The 23,003-nt window shown below is 46.6% G+C and overlaps 1 protein-coding gene across 1 annotated transcript in view; it reads right to left on the bottom strand.

Annotated features, from left to right (window-relative positions):
- The window catches only part of HNRNPUL1 (heterogeneous nuclear ribonucleoprotein U like 1), a 173,085-nt gene that overhangs the window by 49,423 nt on the left and 100,659 nt on the right, over positions 1–23,003 (bottom strand). The window contains exon 11 of the mRNA XM_029571581.1: positions 3,954–4,122. Within this exon, the coding sequence (XP_029427441.1) occupies positions 3,954–4,122 (169 nt within the window). The remainder of the gene's footprint in view (positions 1–3,953; positions 4,123–23,003) is intronic.

Here is a 23,003-nt window from a genome sequence, read left to right as displayed (position 1 = left end):
ATCTAATTGAATATGTAGCTTAGTTAGGGGTAGTAACCGCCTCAATAAGCAAGCTACACCCATGCTTTTGTTTACTCGACTGATTCATCCCAATGAAGTCCAGTGCTGCACCACTGCTTCCACAGTTCGCCTGCAAAGGACTTCAGACTTCGCCCAGATGAGCCAGTCTAGAAACGGGTGGACCACCACGTCCTCCTTTCTGAGGGCTGCCGCGCCCACCGTAATGGTGAAGGTCTGCGAGGCTGTCGCTAGCCTGAATGGGAGTGTGCAAAATTGAAAATGTCTCCCTCAGGATTATAAACCGGCGGTACTTCTGATGATCCAGGAGAATGCCTCCATCAGATCCAAGGAAGCCAAAAACTTGTCGCTTCTCACCGCTATGACGGACCTCAGAGTTTCCATCTGGAAACAGGAAACCTTGAGTGTCACATTCACCTTCTTTAAATCCAGAATGGGATGAAAGGTTCCTTCCTTTTTTGGCACCACAAAATAAATGGAATAACGCCCCATCCCCCACTTGTCCTGGGGGACGGGAACAATGGCCCCCAGCTTCCGCAGGCATTGTATAGTCTGCAGGACGATCAGCTTCTTCTCTTCCAAGGCGCAATGAGACACCATAAACAGGCTTCTGAGTGGCCGAGCAAATTCTAAAATGTAACCTTGACCTATCACACTTAGAACTCACTGGCCTGACATGATTTTGACCCACTCCTCGTAAAAATGAGTCAAACGACCTTCTATTACAGGGACTGAGAAGTGGGCTGGCCTCGCCTCATTGCACAGGTTTGGCTCTGCCACTGCTTGGCTGGAGCTGTCTTGGCCTGCTCTGCGCCCTCGAAAAGGCTGGGTCCAGGACTGTGACCTCCCCGAGCTCTGTCTTTGACCAGCTCCTGGAGCCCTGCTCCGACAAATGCCTCTGACATCGAAACAGAAAGCACACTGGGAGAAAACCTTTGGACCCCTTTGGCTTGTCTTTCTGTAGCTTGTACATCTTATCACCCAGCTGTTTTATCAGCTGTTCCAAATCTTCCCCAAACAGAAGTTTGCCCTTAAAAGGTAACACTCCCAGCTTAGCCTTTGACGAAACGTGCACTGACCAGTTTCTTAAACAAAGCAGCCTCCTGGCTGATACCACGGACATCATGGTCCTGGAAGACGTGCAAATGAGGTCATATGAAGCATTCTTCCTGTAAGCCACCGCAGCCCTCCAATTGCTCCACCTGTTTGGACTCCTGGGGCGACATGTCTCTGGCACTCTGCAACAGCAGCACCCATCTCAAACTAGCCCGGAGCATAAAGCTGCTGCACACAGCTGCGCAGATGCCCAGGGCAGATACCTTGAAAACCTTAACCTGCACTTCAAGCTTTCTGTCCTGCAAATCTTTAAGGGCTGTTGCACTAGCTATCGGAATGGTGGTCTTCTTTGTAACCACTGAGACTGAAGCATCCACCTTCGGCATCCTCAAGAGCTCCAAAGAGTCTTTGGGCAAAGGATAAAGCCTATCCATAGCCCTACTAATCTTAAGGCCAGTCCCTGCAGTATCCCACTCCCTGACTACCAGCTCCTTAATCGACTTGTGAAATGGGAAAGTCTTGGCTGGACCCAAGTCAACCATGACCGGATCCACTTCCTCTAGGTCTACCTGCTCCTGTGGGACTGAGATCCCTAATTCCACCAGGACTGGCAGGATGAGGGGAGAGAGTTCCTCCCTCTGAAACAGATTAACCACCTTAGGATCATTGCCTTCCATTGTCGGGACCTTCCCTGCATCCCCTTCCAGATCTTGAGGCACGCGAGACAGATCAGGATCGGGAGTAACATCACCAGATGGCAACCCCCATTCAGACTTCTCTGAGGAACCTTCATCGATGGCCCCAGTCCCAGAAGGGCCCAGGACCCTCTGAATTCTGGTGGCCCCCAAAAATCTGGACTTCTTCCTGGGAGGAGGATCTGTCATCCTCCGCTTAGAAAGGGGACACTCTGTAGCCTTGCAGGCAAAAAAAGCTTTGTGCACCAAGAGCACAAACTCTGGTGAAAAAGGGGAGGCACCATCAGAATCCTCTTCTAGAGGATCAATGTCCTCCTCTGACTGCTTCCTGCAGGCCCCCCGGGTCTCTCCTCAGAGCTGAACTCGGCCAGAGAAAGTTCAGGTGGCAGATTCCTTCTTCTTGCTGCAGCCTTCTCCTTAGCAGCGAATGTATTCAAAATGGCTGCTGTTCCCGCACTCAGCGGGAACGGATTGCCGGCTCCTCCCGACACAGCTTTCAGGTCCTCGAAGTCACATTGCCTCAAAGCCGCCGCTGCAGTCCCTCCCGATGAGCCCTCTTCAGCAGAGAGGCAATGGGTACAGCGGCCAGAACGAGAGAGGCGTGTGGAGCTCTCCCCACATAGGAACCCCTTCTGCATGGCTTAGACCACACAGCAAACACCCGGAGGGAGGAAGGCAGTGAGAGAGCTGCCAAGAAATTAAGCCGAAGCTGACCCCACCACCACCCGTGACGGGGAAACTGAAAGCAAAGGAAATGCACACAGTGCTTTTAAAAATCTTCTAGCAGCCGAGTCTCTCTTTTTTTAAACTTTATAAGAAATAGACAAAAAAAATGCCAGTCATCTGGAAAGTGGCAGGGCTTCTCCTAATCCTCCTGGGGGTGAGGAAACTGGACCACCAGCTATCACCTCAGGTGAGAACCAGAGCACAACCTAGGGTCCCCAATCCCTGCTCGTCTAACCCCTACAACCAGGAGGGATAGTCCTACTAGGACCTGACAACCTCCTGGGAGGGAAAACTCCACTCTTAGCCTAATATTTCTTTTTTTTTAAGGTACAGAACTGCAGGTTTTGCACCATCTCCATCTGCTGGAAACAAAGAAATACTGAGGAGTTGCAGGTGGCACACCGGGTTAAGACAGTGCCTGTGAAACTTTTTCTGTCTCCATCTGCTGGAAGGGAGGCAAAACCCAGGAGTCTGGACTTATTTTGGTATGTATCTGGAACCAGCACTACTGGTTTTCAGCCACCCTCTCTCAAACAAGGGTTCACTGATCTCCCTTTTTGCCAGTGTCTCAATTAGAAGGAGCAGGCCCTAATACCATGTCACCCTTCTGAGAGTTTTTCCAACACCTACAGGCTTCACACCTCTACCATTTGCTGGAGACCGGGAAATACTGAAAAGCTGCAGGTGCCACACTGACTTATAAGACTGCTTCCAGCAAAGCTTTTTGTCTCCACTGCTGGTAGGGGAGAAAAACCCAGGCATTTGGACTGTTCAGGTAGGAATGATGAGGAACAGTGTTTATGCGGCTAAGTTAGCAAGATAGCTGACACTGCCTATCTGGTTGACTTTTTAGCTGGATAAAAAGATAGCTGGATAATGCTAACCACATATTCAAACAGCATTATTTCCCGCTAAATCTGAACTTAGTTGGACACTGAATATGGATTGCTATATCTTGTATCCACTGACCAATAAAAATAGGCAGTTGGGAAGAATATAATCAAATGATTTTTTTTTAACATGTTAAGTTGACCTTTTTTGGCCAAACCTCCTATTTAATTTCATCACTATATAGTTCATTCAGAAAAAGATTTCTAGAAGGAAGCCAACATGTAGACCAGAAACTCCATTGCTAGAGTCCACTGCACTAGCAAAATCTGCCCCTGCTCCAATCTAAAGTAGATCGGAATCAAATCTAAACTCCAGCTCCCTACTTCTTCCCTACCATGCTGTTTCCTTCCTGGATACCACCACTTGCAAAATGCCAAGACTTTTCATTTTTAAATGAGGGTTTAATAGCAGTCAGTGGGTGAAGAACAGGACTGGGAGATGAAAGAGGCAAACAAAAGGAAAAACGAAGAGCATCAATATGTAATTTGCTTGCCTGCCAACTTTTTTTCTTAAACAAACACATCTTCTCTTTCTGGTGTGATGTGGTTTTGCTTTCTAGAATCCTACCTTTCATTTCTAGTACTGCATGATCTGGCACATCCTTCCCCTCCTCATCAGTGCGTTTTATTATTCGATCATTTAAATCCTCATCCGTAGGGCAAATTATAACAGCCTTGCGTTGAAAACCTTCAAAAGGACGCATTTTTCGTCTCTGGGCAGATCCATAAACATTCGTCTAGCAGTGATGACAAAGAAGAGGTAAAAGTGATTTATTATTTGTCACTTTTTGCTCCCCTACCCACCCATGGACATAAGATACTGACCCACTTCACCCAGCCACAACAAACTTTTTTTTTTTTTTTTAAATGATTCTGAACACATCTGCCTACCACTTACCTCTAGAACAGTTGCTTGAGAAACTAGTGTACATGGAACCAGCACAGGGTTTGTTTAGTTTGCTTTTGAGATCCTTCATTGTTCCTAGGCTGCTCATAAAAGAGAACCAACACTTTTTCTCTCCAACTCCCACTGTGAAACACTTGTGGGAGAAGGGGTGGTACAGCAGCAGCAGGGGCTCAAATCACTCACAGAGTAGAATTACAATCTCAGTATTTCGCAATTGAAGTTCCAAAATCCCCCACTGAATAAGTCAGTCTTGATTTTAGATTTAATTTGCCTTTCCAAATCCAAGCTCAAAGAGTTAAAAATTCAAGTACAGGATTAAAAATAAAAGGATTTCACAACACTAAAAATTAATGAAGCAAAAAATAAAATACTGAAAACATCACAGATTTAAGTGAACCTAGGTTGCACAACACATTCACAAACACACTCCTGATGCCACTAAGACAGTACCTTAAGTACAAAAGAAATGTGCTGCTGGTTCTAGCTAACCATTAGCTATTTCCAGTTCTGCTGGGGTTTTTATACTTTTTCATAATTTATTTATGGCTTAGAAGAGGCAGGAGTGCATATAGTGACAACTGCTTCACACTACTATGCAAAGGATCTGGCTTTGGTTGCTGGGCCAGGACTATACTCTCTACAACTTATTCTGGGTAAGACCAAATGTCCATCAAGCCCAGCATCCTGTCTCTCATAGTAGCCAATCCAGGCCATATGTACCTGGCAAGATCCCACAGAAAGATCCAATCTTCCTTGCTCATAACCAGGGATAAGCCATGGCTCTCTCAAGACTATATGGCTTACAACAGTTTATGGACTTTCCTCCAGGAATTTGTCCAAACCTTTTTTGAACACAACTTGCTAAATGCTTTTTCCACATCCTCTGCAACAAATTCCACGGTTTAATTGTGTGATGAATGAAAAAAAATACTTTTTCCAATTTGTTTTAAAATATGCTACCTATTAGCTTCACAGAGTGAAGCTAATAGGTGAATGCAGGGGAAGTAAAAGTATATGCCATCAAACTGTGACACTCGGATTTCAGAGGGAGCTGCGGTTCATAGAATCTGGCCAAGGATCTGTTGCTGCGATAGCTAGGTTGAGTTGGATGGAGGGATATTAAAACCAGGGGTATTTCTCATTTCCCAAATAGTTATGAAGACTCATGGCATCATTACTAAGAGACAAGTTCCAATCAAACTGGAGTCTAAGAGGAGCAGAAGGAAATGGTCAGGCCAAAAAATATGCAGGACTAGTTGCCTCCATCCTTTGAAAAACTAATTTTTCTACCCTCTCAGTTTTCTGTACAATGCTTAATGCTGCAAACATTACTGAAAATTCCAGACAGCTTTGTGATCATTCAAGGTTGGAATCATTATTAGACAGAATGAGGAATTCATTGCTTTTTAGATGCTATATTCGCATTTAATAATATCTCAAGCCCTGTGTTAACCCTTGGTAGGGTAGCATGCACTTTAGCTGTATTACAGCTCTGCCTTCACTCACTGAAGTGTCAACCTTATTCTGTGATCTAGATCAGTGGTTCTCAACCTTTTTTCTGTCAGGACACATCTGACAGATGGTTCTCACATGCATGACACACTGAACATATAACCATCAGGGAGCTAAATGTAAACACTCTGCACCCACAGGAACCCCCCTCCCCAACTCCTAACAATGGATACTGTACAACTCACCATACAAAAAGATATTCTGGTATCTCAGTAACAGCAAAACAAAAAAGGCCTCTACTACCAGACGCAATAGCCCTCCTTATGAAAAGACAATAGTTTACCACCAATGCTTGTCCTATTGAGAAAACACAACAAATAAGACTGAAAACAAATGCTTACATGCTAATAAAATACCTCACCTCGGTCACATACACAGAACTGACCTTCACCAAGTACAGGAAGACCACAAATTACAAATATGAAGGCAAACTGGAATGGAAACCCAAAAAAACTACTCTGCATGCAGTGCAAAAATGGAGAAATGGAAAGAAAATTGGTTCTTACCTGCTAATTTTCATTCCTGAAGTACCATGGATCCATCCAGACAAGTGGGTGTATGCACCCTACCAGCAGATGGAGGCAGAGAACAAAAACTTTGAGATACTGCTACATAACTGAGTGCACCACCTGCAGTCCCTCAGTATTGACTTGTGCCCAAGCCAAGATGTCTAGGTTAACAAACCCTCAATAAACAATAGGGCGAAAGGAGAATCAAAGTTGGAGCCCCCTGGAACTAGGCTCCCGTGACTTACACAATCCTGGAACTAGGCCCCTGTGACTTACACAACACACATACCAAACTATGTACACCTCTCAGTAATCTGAGTATATCACATACCAGTCCAGCAACATCCAGAAGCAAGGACATCTTTCGAAAGATTGGGGGCGGGTCTCTGAACTAATCCGTGGTACTTCAGGAACGAAAATTAGCAGGTAAGAACCAATTTTCCTTTCCTGTTCGTACCCCGGATCAGTCCAGACAAGTGGGATGTACCCAAGCCCCTCTTTCTGGTGCCCGCACATCCAAGCGGTAATGTCTGGTAAAAGTATGAAGAGAAGACCACGTCGCCACTCAACAAATCTCCTGTGAAGAAAGCAGTTGACACTCTGCCCAAGAGGTTGCTTGCGCTCTAGTGGAATGCACTCTCAACCCCTCCAGCACTGAGCGGCCCTTACAGATGTAAGCTGCAGCTATTGTCTCCTTCAACCTCTGTGCAACAGTGCCCTTGGTAAGCCTTATTTCCCTTCTTTGATCCACTGCACAGGACACACAGATGATCAGATCTCCAAAAGGCATTCATCACCTTAGATATCGCAAAAGAATTCAACGCACATCCAATAAGTGAAGTTCCTTTGCCATTGGATCATCGGCTACCAAATTCAGAAAGACCGATAGCTCGACAACCTGGTTAAGGTGAAAGGACACCACCTTAGGCAAAAAGGAAGGAACCATACACGTAAAGAAACCCCATCTTCCGACAAACGAAGAAAAGGGTCCCTAAACAACCACTCTTGCAGCTCAGATATATGCCTAGCCGAACAGACAGTCACCAGGAAAATAGTCTTCAGGGTTAAATCCTTTAACGCCGCCCTCCGCATCAAAGGACGGACCACACAGTCCTCTAAACACTAAATTAAGGTTCCAGGCTGGACAAATCCTCCTGGAGGACGCAGATGATTTGCCCCCTTAAGGAAACGAACTACATCCGGATGAGATGCCACTGGTTTAACCCTGAATCCTACCTCGAAGGGAACCCAAGGCTGCTATCTGGACCTGAAGGGAATTATAAGCCAAAGTCTTAACCACACTGCTTTGCAAAAAGGCCAGGATCTGCGGAACATCCACCTTCAAAGGTTGCACCCTGTTTTGAAAACACCATGATTCGAATACCCTCCACACTCAGACATAAACCATTGATGTGGAAGGTCTCCTTGCCTGAAGCAAAGTCGCAATCACAGGCTCTGAATAACCCTTCAAACGGAGTCGCCACCTCTCAAAAGCTAAGCTACTAGACAGAAGTGAGCCTCCTGGTCTGAAAATACAGGCCCCTGTCGCAGCAATCCTGATGGGTCAAGCGAACAGGACCATCCACTGCTAGAGGTAGGTTTGTAAACCAATGCATCCACTGGATCCAGTTCCGGATCCTGCAATGGATCCCCCAAGGCACCAACAGGGTCTCTGTCCAGATCTACTGAACTCCCCCTGCATCTGATCAGGAACACCTGCCCCCCCCCCCCCCCCCCAAGGAAACGTCTTCCTCTGCGGCCTGTCTGAGTCCCAATGAGCGCAGGATCCCTAAGTCTCCACAGGCCTCCAATCCCTAGCCTTCTTCGCCGCCTGGGACTCCTTGATAAGGATCTCTTGGACCCTAAATCCTTCCTGGCCAAATAAGCCTTATGGAAAAGAAGAATAAAATCCATGGAAAAGAACAAAATCCATGGAAAACGCCTCCAGATCTGAGGAAGAGTCCTGACCAGCAATTCCCTGAGCCGCTCCACTTCCTCTGCCACCAGCAGGCTCCTGTTCAGCGGGAAACAGCTTGGGAGGGAGTCCTGAGGCTCCAAAATAGCCTGACTTCCAGCATGTGCTGACAAAAAGGCCACTGGTTCCTCCGCCCCTCCCGGGTCTCCAGAGCTTGCCTAGCTGCCATCATGGTCTTGCCTCCCCCCCCCCCCCCACATTCTCAGCAAAACGAGGCAGAATTAAGTCGAGCCCGCTTTAAACTGTAGTTGTGCCAAATTTTGCCGCACTACATGGGAGTAGGAATGCTGGCTCGGTCGGGCCTAAAAACAGCCTCTGCTGACACAAGCGCTCTCAGTCCCGACCAACAGCAGCAATTCGGCCCACTCCCTCTTGCCTGCCTCCCAGCAGGAATACAATGACTTATCTGCTGCCTCAGCCCTTCTCTCATCCGCTACTGCTGTGCTTCTTTTCTTTTTTTAAAGAAACAGACCCAGCCAGAAAAGGGACAGAAATACTTCCCTGCTTGTGGAGGCCGAGTGCTGAGGGTGCCAGGGACACAGAGGGAGTGAAGGGCCCAGAGGGGATGAGGGAACCAGGACCCCTGGCTATCAACCCCCTCTTGACAAGGGCCGGGTCAGGTCAGGGGTCACCAAACCCTTTCCCCCTCACTCGCCCTGCTCCACCCCAGGTTCCTTTCGAGGGTCATCCCTAACTCCTCAGGAAGCCAAAATCTCTTTTTTTTTTTAAATTTAAAACTCCAGACTGCAGGTTTGCACATCTGCTAAGGAGACAGAGAAATACTGAGGGACTGCAGATGGCACTCTTGCAGGCCGATTCAGTAAAAACACGGGAGAGCGGACGAACGCCCGCTCGCCTGGCGCGCGCGATACAGTATGCAAATGAGGTGGTGCGGTAGAATCGGGCAAAAGGAGGTGCTAGGGACACTAGCGCGTCCATAGCGCCTCCTTTTAGCCTGGAGCGGCGGCTGTCAGCGGGTTTGACAGCAGACGCTCAGTTTTGCCAGCGTTGGTTCTCGAGCCCGCTGACAGCCACGGACTCAGAAACCAGACGCCGGCAAAATTGAGCGTCTGGTTTTCAGCCCGACAGCTGAGGGCCGAATTCAAATTTTTATTTTTTTTTTTACTTTTTTTACACTCTTCGGGATCTCCGACTTAATATCGCCATGATATTAAGTCGGAGGGTGCACAGAAAAGCAGTTTTAACTGCTTTTCTGTGCACTTTCCCGGCGCCGGAAGAAATTAGCGCCTACCTTTGGGTAGGCGCTAATTTCTGAAAGTAAAATGTGCGGCTTGGCTGCACATTTTACTTTCTGTATCCCGCATGCATACCTAATAGGGCCCTCAACATGCATTTGCATGTTGAGGGCCCTATTACTGAATAAGAGGTAAGGGAAAACGCACGTCCAAGAGTTTTGTTGGTTAGGTAGCAGTGCCTCAAAGTTTTGCTCTCTGCCTCCAGGGATGCATAAACCCACTTGTCTGGGCTGATGCAGGCTACGAACAAGAAACAGAAATATAGCACCTCACACTCCCAGGATCTGCAACACCACACACAAGCTAATCTGCACAAAGTTACACCTGCATTATGGCACGGATTCAAACAGTAACAACTTTATCTATGAAAAGGCAATACAAATATTAAACCAGGCTCTAAACACCAATACACCTCCTATTAGGAAAACAGAACAAGCCAAGCTGCTATAGATCCCCACAGAAATAGTTGTAAAACTATATTAATACATGTTTCAAAACAACCGATGAACAGAATATCATCCCATGATTAAAAACTAAACAATTCTCCAAATATCAATAAAATTTCAGAACAGCAGACATCACATCATACCCAATAATTAAAATGGTAGTCAATCAAGAAAAATAAACAAAAAGCCATCTTTACGTACCCTCACCAACTCTTCTACTCATTTCCCTTGCAGGCCATTAACACATCAGAAGCAGCAGTGGCTGCTGAAGATCTGTCCTCACAGTGCTCTTCCTTAGGGCCCACGAACAGTCTCTCGAGCACACACACCCAATTAGACCCCACGACCAGTCTGTCTCACACACATACCAGTCATCTCCCTGACCAGTCTCTCTCTCTCGCTCAAACATGCTCTCAATCACACACACATGCTCTCTCCCCTCTCTGGCTCGCTCTCACTCATGACCTCCCCGCCCCCAGCACAAATTGCAGCTGCTGAAGCCTCCTCCCTCCAGCCCCCATAGCCCAAGAACGAAAAATTGAATTGGCTGCGGAAGCTTAATACTACACTTTCTCCCATCATTCATCACAGACGGTGCTTCATTTTGGTTTAGACCCTCACTGCTGTCAATACTTTACACAGCATGGTCCTTTCTTCATTCTGCACGCCCCACTGTACATCACTTCATTTTCCAGGCTGTAGGGGTGGGAAGAAGAAAGAGCCATGCCGCTAATATTGCCAGCTTCCACTAACACTGCTGTCGTCGTAGCCCAGACGGAAAGGCAGCAGTGGTTAGTAGAAGAATGTTTGCATCTCGCTGCAATGGAGGAGAGGGATGGAAGTGCAACTGGGGCAGTGGGGCAACAGGAAGCTGCGTCATACCTACTGGTTCTTGGCAACACACCAGTTGAGAATCGCTTATCTAGATCTCTTGCCAGGTATGACAGAATGCACATCAAGCTGCTTCAATGGCACTGCTGCGCATCTACCTTGCAGAGGACCTGGGCTCAATTCCTTGGACAGGTCTTCTGCTCCCCAGGTCAGCCCTAAATGCTGCAGAGTCAGCAATCACAGCCCTGGGAGGAGGAAGTCAGTCACTATGCAATGGTGACACCTAGTGGCTGGATTTAGAACTGATTGTAGGGTTCTAGGAAGAGTCCTATTGCCTGGCCCATGACCGAGGACTGTTGTTGCAATGACTGGGCTAGGTGACTTGAGAAAGGGTATCAAAATAAGTTTAAAAAAAAAGTCCTTGGATAGTTGTGAATAATAGCTGAAGGCACTCCAACCCTGGTTCTGATTAAGCTAAAATCCAAAAGCAGCAGGAAACTGCTGCATCAATAAAAGCTGTCTCACATCAAGATTTTACGCATAACTGTCCACCTGCTGAATGCCCACAACAGCTTCCTGCCTGCAAATTTTTCTTTTCACAAGATCACTGCACTTCCAACTGTGCTTGTCCTATAAAACTGGACTATTTTTACATTAGATGAACTAACTTACACCAGGTTTCACTTCAGGCATGGCAATTTTTGCAGCGAGAAACGAAGAAAGATCTCACCCGTGCACAGTAGAATTGGGTATTCACTAGGCTTAAAAAATATTTCAGAGTTTACTCAAGCTTCAGGGTTAATGACGACACAATCAAAATGGTGAAATTAATCTCACCTCATTTCCTTTCCTCTAAGGAAGGCAGGCCAATCCATATCGGTGGGTTATGCACACCTACCAACAGATGGAGACAGAGACAACTGATTCACTGATGTCACCGACATAGTCCTGGCCCAGATATCAGCCTGCCAGTGTCTTTAGAAAAAGCAAACTATGGACAAGTAATCATACCTTACACTCTTAACTCCACCTAACTCAGAAGCACTGAGCCCAGGTAAAATATTAATTGCAACTGATTACACAGGCTGTTTTCTCACTTACCAGTCCTTCAACAGATCCTTAAACAAGGAATAATCTACATTGTCCCGGAAGGAAAGGATGAATTGAAAACAAAACTGCAAATAGGCAGCCCAGGGTGGAAATGTGAATTGGTCTGCCTTCCTTAGAGGGAGGAAGGCCAATCCACACCGGTGGGATGTACCAAAGCTACTCCCAAAACAAGTGGGAGGCTGCCTGAGCTCCCATCAATGGTGCCCTCGTGAAGGCTGCATCCTCTTGCACTTTAGCATCCAAGCAATAATGCTCGGAGCAAGAATGTATTGCTGTCCGACAATTCTCGGAATGAGACCACAGTCAAGTCTCCACCATAGAGACCTCCTGACTTGCTTAAGCAATGGAACCTCTGCACCTACATAGGCTGCAGTGATAACTTCTTAACCAAATGAGCCACTTCAGTCCATAACAACATCATAAGTTCTGGAGACCGTACCTTCAAAAAGACAAAGACAAGATGGAGGCGGTACAGAGAAGGGCGACCAGGAAGGTGGAGGATCTTCATCGGATGACGTATGAGGAGAGATTGAAGAATCTAAATATGTACACCCTGGAGGAAAGGAGGAGCAGAGGTGATATGATACAGACTTTCAGATACTTGAAAGGTGTTAATGATCAAAAGACAACGACAAACCTTTTCCGAAGGAAAAAAATCAGCAGAACCAGGGGTCACGATTTGAAGCTCCAGGGAGGAAGATTCAGAACCAATGTCAGGAAGTATTTCTTCACGGAGAGGGTGGTGGATGCCTGGAATGCCCTTCCGGAGGATGTGGTGAAGACCAGAACTGTGAAGGACTTCAAAGGGGCATGGGATAAACACTGTGGATCCATAAAGTCAAGAGGCTGCCAATGAAGAGTGGGTGACTCGCCAGAATGACGGCTACTGCCTGGAGTCAATACCCTTATTAAATAAACATACACAGGCTTACTGTGACTCCAAAATCGCTCTAAGCTTCAACAGCAAGAGGAAATGTGGAAAAAAGGATTCACACTCACAAAGAGGGGAGTAGCTGGCTTGTTACGGCGGTTACTACCCCAAATCAAATAAGCCTGATACTTCACTTTCAATGCATATACAGCATAGTTCTCTGATTCAACGGCAGGGGAGAAGAAAAACTGATACTTCACACATCCAGAAAAGAGGGTTCGCACTCGCAAAGCAGGGAGTAGCTGGCTTGTTACGGCGGTTACTACCCCAAACCAAATGTGCCTGATACTTCACTTTCGATGCATATCCAGCATAGCTCTCTGCTTCAACGGCATGGGAGAAGAAAATCAACCAATAAGGGCTGTATAACAGTCTGGGTAAAACAAATAAACATGGGTGCAGATTGCTTATTGCGGCGGCTTCTACCCCTAACTAATCAAGCTAGATATTTCACTTGGATGCAGCTCCATCACTGCTCTCTACATTAAAGGTGGGGGTGGAAGGGAAATAGAACCAAGAGCTAAGAGAAGCAGATAAGTATGAGAGAGAAAATTTGCGGGGCAGACTAGATGGGCCATTTGGTCTCCTTCTGCCGTCATTTCTATGTTTCTATGTTTCTATAAGAACATGCCATACTGGGTCAAACCAAGGGTCCATCAAGCCCAGCATCCTGTTTCCAACAGTGGCCAATCCAGGCCATAAGAACCTGGCAAGTACCCAAAAACTAAGTCTATTCCATGTTACCATTGCCAGTGGCTATTCTCTAAGTGAACCTAATAGCAGGTAATGGACTTTTCCTCCAAGAACTTATCCAATCCTTTTTTAAACACAGCTATACTAACTGCACTAACCACATCCTCTGGCAACAAATTCCAGAGTTTAATTGTGCATTGAGTAAAAAAGAACTTTCTCTGATTAGTTTTAAATGTGCCACATGCTAACTTCATGGAGTGCCCCCTAGTCTTTTATCCGAAAGAGTAAATAACCGATTCACATCTACCCGTTCTAGACCTCTCATGATTTTAAACATCTCTATCATATCCCCCCTCAGACGTCTCTTCTCCAAGCTGAAAAGTCCTAACCTCTTTAGTCTTTCCTCATAGGGGAGCTGTTCCATTCCCCTTATCATTTTGGTAGCCCTTCTCTGTACTTTCTCCATCACAATTATATCTTTTTTGAGATGTGGAGACCAGAATTGTACACAGTATTCAAGGTGCGGTCTCACCATGGAGCGATACAGAGGCATTATATTTTCTGTTTTATTCACCATGCCCTAATAATTCCCAACATTCTGTTTGCTTTTTTTTTTTTTTTTTACTGCCGCAGCACACTGAACTGACGATTTCAATGTGTTATCCACTATGACGCCTAGATCTCTCTCTTGGATTGTAGCACCTAATATGGAACCGGTTCACCTTTATCCACATGTTTATTAACTCCTTCAAAAAAGTGAAGCAGATTTGTGAGGCAAGACTTGCCTTGGGTAAAGCCATGCTGACTTTGTTCCATTAAACCATGTCTTTCTATATGTTCTGTGATTTTGATATTTAGAACACTTTCCACTTTTTCCTGGCACTGAAGTCAGGCTAACTGGTCTGTAGTTTCCCGGATCGCCCCTGGAGCCCTTTTTAAATATTGGGGTTACATTTGCTATCCTCCAGTCTTCAGGTACAATGGATGATTTTAATGATAGGTTCCAAATTTTTACTAATAGGTCTGAAATTTCATTTTTTAGTTCCTTCAGAACTAAATGCCGGTTCTCCATTTCTGTCTCCACTATGGAGACCAAGCAATCGAGCAATCTTTTGCCAGGAGTGGGTGACCCTCAGGTACCGCAATGTCGCTTCATCTCTAAGGCATATAACTGCCTATTCCTGTTCAATTCTGTCCCTGTCCAATGTTGGCAGGGAAATATAGTAATTCAACCGCAACTCCAATTCCACCTCCAGTAACCAGACCTAATCTGTACTGCCTCCAGAGTCATTCACAGAAAAGGCTCAAGTCAAGAGAAAGCTTACAACCCGGAAAACCACCTCAAACATATAGCGACCAGGAAAATCAATTTCAAGGTAAGAACATTCAGCTGTTGAAAGAGGGGGCCTGCCCTAAAAACTCAATACCAGACTGAGGGCTCAAAGTGGCATCAGCAGATGCCATGAAGGACGCAGATGTTAAACTCTCTTCAAAAGTAGAGAAACATCTGGATGGGAGAACGAGGCCTACCATTAATATAACATACCAATGCTGCAAACTGTAAGGAGTTTCAGGACCAGACCCTTACACTAATCCTTCCTACAGAAAACCCAGGATTAGTGGTATTTCCATTCAGAGGGGGAAAATCTCTCACCTCATCAATTTTCCAACACCTTCCAACCCTGATATAAAGCAGAGATGTGGAAAACTTCTCAGCTCAGAGCAGTGCAGACAACTGCCAGAAAACAACAAAGCCTCAGCAGTCGACCCCATGAAAGGTCAAACCATAAGACTAAAGCACCCTGGACTTTCATATAAAATCAATCCTTCTTGTAGAAGATCCTTCGGTTACGGCCTCCCCATAGGACTGTCTACCAGTAACTGAAACTGGATCTCTGGGGCTAACCAAGCCACCAGGCTTACAGTCCTGGGATGACTTACAATCTTCCTTACCTTATCGAACATCGACCAGGGAGGGAACCCATATAGTATTTTGCTCCATGGCTCACTGTCAAACAAGAGCATCATATTACCAATGTTCCCGGATCCTGACTGCGACTATACAACCCATTGCATTGTTGCATGGTGGTAAGACGCCATCTGATCAAGATACCTCTGGTCCCATCGAGAGACTTGAACCAAGTCATGTCTGCTGAGAAAATCAGCCCTCACATTGTCTGTCCTGGCAATGTGAAAGGCTGATATCGTTTAGATATGTTAGATGCTCCCATGAAATGGGCAGAAAATCTCCACCAACACCTGGTGATAACTGCTAACGCCTCATTGGGGTATATAGGCAACTGTGGTGGCCTTGTCTGACATCACTCTCACCGATCCTCCTATCAGCCACTCAATGAACCGTGAGCACACAAGGCAACCTGGACAAGTTTCCAATCGACTGACAGTCACCCGTCGATCCTCGGCATTCCACCAACCTTGAGCCATCAACTCTTGGTAGGAAGTCTCCCCCTCTGGGAGGCTTGCCCCCTGTTGTGAGGTCTGTAAGGGTACCCCTTCTTGGGAGGTGTTCCCTTTTGCAACCCATCACCTCAAATACGCACTCATGTCCATTGGCCAGGATAGCCTCACTGCCTACATCTGTGATTGCGAAGTCCACCACCCCAGCAGAGCCTGCTATAGCAGATGCATAAGCGCCCTCACCCAAGGAACTACCTCCAATGCTGTCATCAACTCCAAGACGCAGAAATAACTCCACACCGTTGGACAGATGGCCAATCTCAAGGATTGAACCAGACTCTGCAACTGTCTGACACGGTGTCCTGGCCGGTCCTGCCTTGTGCACAATCGAATCTCACTCTGAGGTAGTCCAAGTCTGTGGTGGCCGCAGACTACGTTTTTAAGTCTACTATGTAGCACAGCTCAAGGAGGAGGCAGATAACCTTGTGAAATGCCCCATAACTCTCAACTGCAAGCTTGGGTCAAATCACTAAGCTGCCCAGATATGGGTGGACCAAAATACCTGCCTTACATCGAGATGCCATTACTATCTCCCTGATTTTGGAGAAGGTTCTGAGCCCCGTAGCCAGTCCGAATGGCCAGGCTTGACACTGATAATGTCATCCTAGAACGCCAAACGGAGAAACCACCAATGGTTCTGTTTTATGAGCGCATGTAGATATGCTTCTGTTAGTTCAAGAGATGGGAGAAGGTCTTCTTTCTGCGTTGTCATAATGATGAAGTACCAAGTTCCATTTTGAAGTGCACTACGCGCAAATGCCGTTTAACCTCTTTCAGATTCAGGAGGTGTTGAAAGGAGCCCTCCGCCTTCTTGGGCATGACAAAATAAATGGACTAGCACCCAGGCATTTTTTCCTGCAGTTTGGGAACTGGAATTACAGCCCTAAGGGCTGTCAGCCATAATTCCACTGCCCCTTCTCCTCTTTAGTGAGTTTCAGGGCCAACCCAGAAGGACATCTGGAGGCATCGACGAAACTCTAGAGCCCAGCCACCTCTTAAACCTTCCAAGACCCACTGGTCCGTTGTGAATTGGCGGATAAAAGTAAGATAGTCATCAAAAAAGTCATCAAAAGTCATCAACCTATCTCCGAAACCTGTAGGTGGACCCCCGAACCTTCAATGCGAGGTCTGAGATGTTCCAGCATCAGTCAGAGTCTGTATTCAACAAATTGGTCAAAAGGACCTCAAGCCTTCAACGAGATGAGACTTTTGATTCGTTAATCCTCCTTAGAGGGGAAAACGCCGGGAATCCCTGGAGTGGCCTCTCGCCCCAAAAGAGCGTGCAACTGCTCTGTAGTGCTCCGGCAAACACAAAATCTTGGCATCATTCCATCAATTCACCTTCCTCTCCAACTCAGGTCCCAAAGCAGAGAGAGAGAACCCTTAAAGGGTAAGTTTGTCAAATTTGACTTAAGACCTTGTATCTGCCAAGCAGGGTATCTTGCTACTATAAAGGAAAATTGGTTCTTACCTGCTAATTTTCGTTCCTGTAATACCACAGATCAGTCTGGACAAGTGGGTTTTATGCATCCCTACCAGCAGATGGAGGCAGAGAACAAAACTTTGAAGCACTGCTACTTAAGTGAAAGTGCCACCTGCAGTCTCTCAGTATTGACCTGCACCCAAGCCAAGATAAACTTCAAAACCCCTACTAGGGCAAACCAGGAAAAAAAAAGGGCTGAAACCCCTTGTGCTGGAGTATCTGTCACCTCCAGATCACTCAAAAACTTATGAACATTCGAAGAAACTCTTAGAAAAGTCGTACAATGATCAGTAGGAAAACAGTCTTTCGGCAGTGATGGGTTGGGTCCCTGGACTGATCTATGGTATTAAGGAACGAAAATTAGCAGGTAAGAATCAACTTTCCTTTACTGTACATACCCAGATCAGTCTAGACAAATGGGATGTACCCAAGTACCCTTAAACTGGGCAGGAACCCGAAAGACCTGCTCACAACACACTCTCAAAGGATACATCTTTCCGTGCCTGCCCTTCCAAACGATGTCTTGTGAAAGTACGAAGAGAAGACCACACTGCTGCCCTACAAATCTCCTGAGGTGAAAGCAACTGACACTCTGCCCAAGAGATCGCTTGTGCTCTTGTAGAATGCGCTTTCAGGCCCACCAGAATCTTGCGATCCTTAGAAATATACGCAGAACAAACAATCTCCTTTAACCAACAAGCAATCATAGCCTTGGATGCCTTATCTTTCTTCGTGCCACCGAATAGCACAAAACGTTGGTCCAACGGGTGGAAAGGATTAGTGAACTCCAGACACCACAGAATAATCTGGCACACATCTAAAAGATGCAATTTCCTTTCCTGCGGGGAATCCTTGGACCAATTCAGGAAAGCTGGAAGCTCTACAGACTGATTAACGTGAAACGAGGACACCAACTTCGGCAAAAAGGCGGGAACCATTCTTAACGTGACCCCCTCATTAAAAATGCACAAGAAAGGATCCCTACACGATAGAGCCTGAAGCTCCGAAATCCTACAGGCCAAACAAATAGCCACCAAAAATACAGTCTTCAGCATAAGATCCTTTAACATCACCCTTCACAAGGGCTCAAAAGGTGCATCACAGAGCACTCGCAGAACCAAATTCAGGTTCCATTCTGGACACAGCTTTCACACCAGTGGATGCAAATGTTTCACCCCCTTAAGGAAACGAACCACATCAGGGTGCGAGGCCAAAGGTCTACCCCACTTCCCCCTAAAGGAATCCAAGACTGCAACCTCAATGCGGATAGTGTTACAGGCCAGACCCTTCAACAGACCTTCCTGCAAGAAGGCCAAAACTTGTGGAATGTCCACCTGTAAAGGACCCAGCCACCTCAGCAGACACCAGGCCTCAAAAGCCCTCCAGACCATGACATATGCTAGAGATGTAGCCAGCCTCCGGGCTTGGAGCAGTGTAGCAATAACTGGCTCTGAATATCCCTTCAGTCGGAGACGCCACCTCTCAAAAGCCAAGCCGCAAGACAGAATTGATTCTCCTGAGCCAAAAATATGGGTCCATGTCGCAGTAAACATGGCAGGAGGTTCAGTCTGAGAGGACCCTCTTGCGCGAGATGTACCAGATCTGCAAACCACGGGCATCTTGGCCACTCGGGAGCCACTAGTACTTACTGGCCCTGTGTGGGATTCTATCCGACGTAAAACTCACCCAATCAATGGCCACAGGGGGTCCATGTACAGGAGAATCCTTGTCAGCCAAGGACACACCAGAGCATCCAGTCCCACTGCGCAGGCCTCTGCGACTTAGAAACTTCGTCATTTTTGCGTTTGCCTTTGTGGCCATGAGGTCCAACTGAACATAAGAACATACCATGCTAGGTCAGACTAAGGGTCCATCAAGCCCAGCATCCTGTTTCCAACAAAGGCCAAACCAGGCTACAAGAACCTGGCAAGTATCCAAACACTAAGATCCCATGCTACTGATGCCAGTAATAGCAGAGACGATTCTCTAGGTCAACTTGATTAATAGCAGTTAATGGACTTCTTCTCCAAGAACTTCTCCAATCCTTTTTTAAACCCAGCTACACTAACTGCACTAAAGCACATCCTCTGGCAACAAATTCCAGAGTTTAATTGTGCATTCAGTGAAAAAGAACTTTCTCCGATTAGTTTTAAATGAGCCACATGCTAACTTCATGGAGTGCCACCTAGTCCTTCTATCATCCAAAAGAGTAAATAACAGATTCACATTTACCCATTCTAGACCTCATGATTTTAAACACCTCTATCATATGCCCCCTCAGCCGTCTCTTCTCCAAACTGAACAGCCCTATCTTCTTTAGTCTTTCCTCATAGGGGAGCTGTTCCATCCCCTTTATCATTTTGGTCACCCTTCTCTGTACCTTCTCCATCGCAACTATTATCTTTTTTGAGATGCGGTGACCAGAATTGTACACAGTATTTAAGGTGCGGTCTCACCATGGAGCGATAAGGCGGCATTGACATTTTCCGTTTTATTCACCATTCCCTAATTCCCAACATCGTTTGCTTTTTTGACTGACGCAGCACACTGAACCGGCTATTTCACTGTGTTATCCACTATGACGCCTAGGTCTCTTTCTTCGGTGGTAGCTCCTAATATGTAACCTAACATTGTGTAACTACAGCATGGGTTATTTTTCTCTATATGCATCACCTTGCAGTTATCCACATTAAATTTCATCTGCCATTTTGATGCCCAATTTTCCAGTCTCACAAGGTCTTCCTGCAATTTATCACAATCCGCCTGTGATTTAACTACTCTGAATAATTTTGTATCATCTGCAAATTTGATTACCTCATCGTATTCCTTTCCAGATCATTTATAAATATATTGAAAAGCACGGATCCCAATACAGATCCCTGAGGCACTCCACTGCCCACTCCCTTCCACTGAGAAAATTGTCCATGTAATCCTACTCTGTTTCCTGTCTTTTAGCCAGTTTGAAATACACAAAAGGACACCACCACCTATCCCATGACTTTTTACTTTTCCTAGAAGCCTCTCATGAGGAACTTTGTCAAACACCTTTTGAAAATCCAAATACACTACATCTACCGGTTCACCTTTATCTACATGTTTATTAACTCCTTAAAAAAAGTGAAGCAGGAGGATGTGACGTCATCCCAGCAGATGGCGGACTAAATTTGAGTCTCCCCCTCGGCGTCAGCTAAATCCTCTGACATCGGGCGTCCTAACTAGCGATCTGTGGCCAAAATACGCCTATTAACTTCGGGCTCCCCGGCAGATGTCTCACCGACGAAGAACGGTAGACTTAAAAAAGTTTTCATATAGTAAACTACCGCTGGAAGGTGAGCCTCCGGGTGACAACATGGCGGGGGCAAGCAACGAGCCCGCGGACCTCGGGGAGATGGCCGCGGGTGACTCTACAGCCGAGACAGTGCTCCTTACGAAAGCGGAGATGAAGGGCTGGGTCGACGAAATTAAATCCGAAATAGCGGCGAAAACTGCGATCATTATGTCTTCTATAGAGGAGCTGAAGGGGGATATCGCTGAAAATGGCCGCCGTATCTTTGAGGTCGAAACCCGGGCGGAAGCTAACAGCGCGGACCTCAAGGATCAGCACGATAAAATCCATAGCATGCAGGAGGAAATGGAACGTATGCAAGAGAAGATGGAAGACCTAGAAAACAGGTCAAGGCGACAGAATCTTCGCTTCAGGGGCATCCCGGAGGGCCCGGAATATGCAGATTGTATAGCCACCGTGGCCCAGATCAGCGCCATGCTTCTGTCTTCCGGAGCGGGCTCCGCTTCTACTTCCACGGCGCCTGAGGTGGAGGAGGTAAAAATTGCAAGAGCTCATAGAGTTTTTGGTCCCCGGGTTAATAATCTACCCAAAGACATAATCGCCTGCTTTCATGAATATGCCGTTAAAGACAGAATAGCGAACATAGCTAGGCAGCAGAATAGCTGGAAGTGGCAGGGCAATGAGGTCATGATTTTTACGGACCTCTCGCCCACAACGATAAAGAAAAGGCGGGATTTCAAGCCGATTACTGATTTTCTACGAAAGGAAACTATTCGATACAGGTGGATGTTCCCCTTTGGGATCAATTTCACCCTGAAAGGCGAAGCATTACGGGCGAAAACACCGGCTGAGGCCTCCACTATGTTGCGGGACGCGGGTTACCCGGAGCTCGTGGGCCTACCTGCCGCCCAAAAACCGACCGTGCGGCGGGAGGGACCGCCGCGCTGGCAACGTGTGACCAGAGGCGACAAAAGGCTGCGGCGACAAACTGATTCACCCACGCAGCACGGTGCCTCGGACCGGTGAGGGCTTGGGAGTTCCTGCAGGGGACTCTTTCATTCGCCGGATTTTTATCCGCGGTCATGCCCAGGCTGGGCCATTACTTTTGGACCTGTGGATTAGACTCTGGTTTCTATGGTATCCATCATTGTTTGCTATTAAGTTTGATTCACCTATGGTTACTGTTTGTCTTATTGTTAAGGCGTAAAGACCTGAGCTAAACTGTTATACTGTTGGTGATGCTCTGTTGTCAGACACTGTTACCATTAGCATATAGGATGTCATTAGGGGTAGACTAATGCTGGGATGATTGACTCCTCCCTTAACCAGACAGCGTGGCCCTGGCAAAGGGATCAAGCTGTGGGGGAGGTGGGAAAGCGGGGGGGGAAGCTAGAGAGTAGCAGCTATCATCGACTCCAGTCTATAGTGTACACATGGTACTCAAGGGCGGGTAAACCAGGCAGCTTCTTGCAGTGGTTGGGACGGCTGACACTGCCCCTTGGGCTGATAACTTTCTCATATCTATCTCCATGACTACTTTCAACATTCTGTCCCTAAATGTGAAGGGACTAAATACCCCATTAAAAAGGCAATCCCTCTTTGACGATTTGATTCTTCAGCGTACCATGATTGCCTTTGTGCAAGAAACACACTTGAAGCGGAGATATGAGTACTTACTTAAACACCCTAGTTTCCCCAAACAATATTGGGCTGCTAGGCCGTTGGCCCATAAATATCTAGGGGTAGGAATACTTATCCATAAAGATCTGATATTTGATGAATTGGTTTGCCAGTCAGACCCAGAAGGCAGGTACTTAGTGCTGGTCATTGCTATTGGAGGGGATAAATACACCTTGGTCAGTTCCTATGCACCTAATGCGGGGCAGGGCGCCTATATGGAAGGTCTTTCTCAGCTACTTGATTTGTGGGCAGAGGGTTATATAATCCTCGGTGGGGACTTTAATTTGACAATGGACCCCCGCCTAGATAACTCCCATCAGACCTCTCCCACCAGGCGCTCAGACAGGCAGGCGTTTCGCCGCTTTCTGCGACATCATGGCCTGGTCGATGTCTGGCGGGTATGGCACCCCACATCCAGGAACTATACCTTCTACTCTAGGGTGCAAAACTCTTATTCACGTATTGACTACCTGTTGGTGGATAAGGGCTGTTGTAACCAGGTTCTAGATCCGTCCCTGGGC

The sequence above is a fragment of the Rhinatrema bivittatum genome, chromosome 11, assembly GCF_901001135.1.
Source record: "Rhinatrema bivittatum chromosome 11, aRhiBiv1.1, whole genome shotgun sequence".
Taxonomy (NCBI): Eukaryota; Metazoa; Chordata; class Amphibia; order Gymnophiona; family Rhinatrematidae; genus Rhinatrema; species Rhinatrema bivittatum.
The sequence above is the reverse complement of the archived record's forward strand: the minus strand, read 5'-3'. Positions and strand labels throughout refer to the sequence as shown.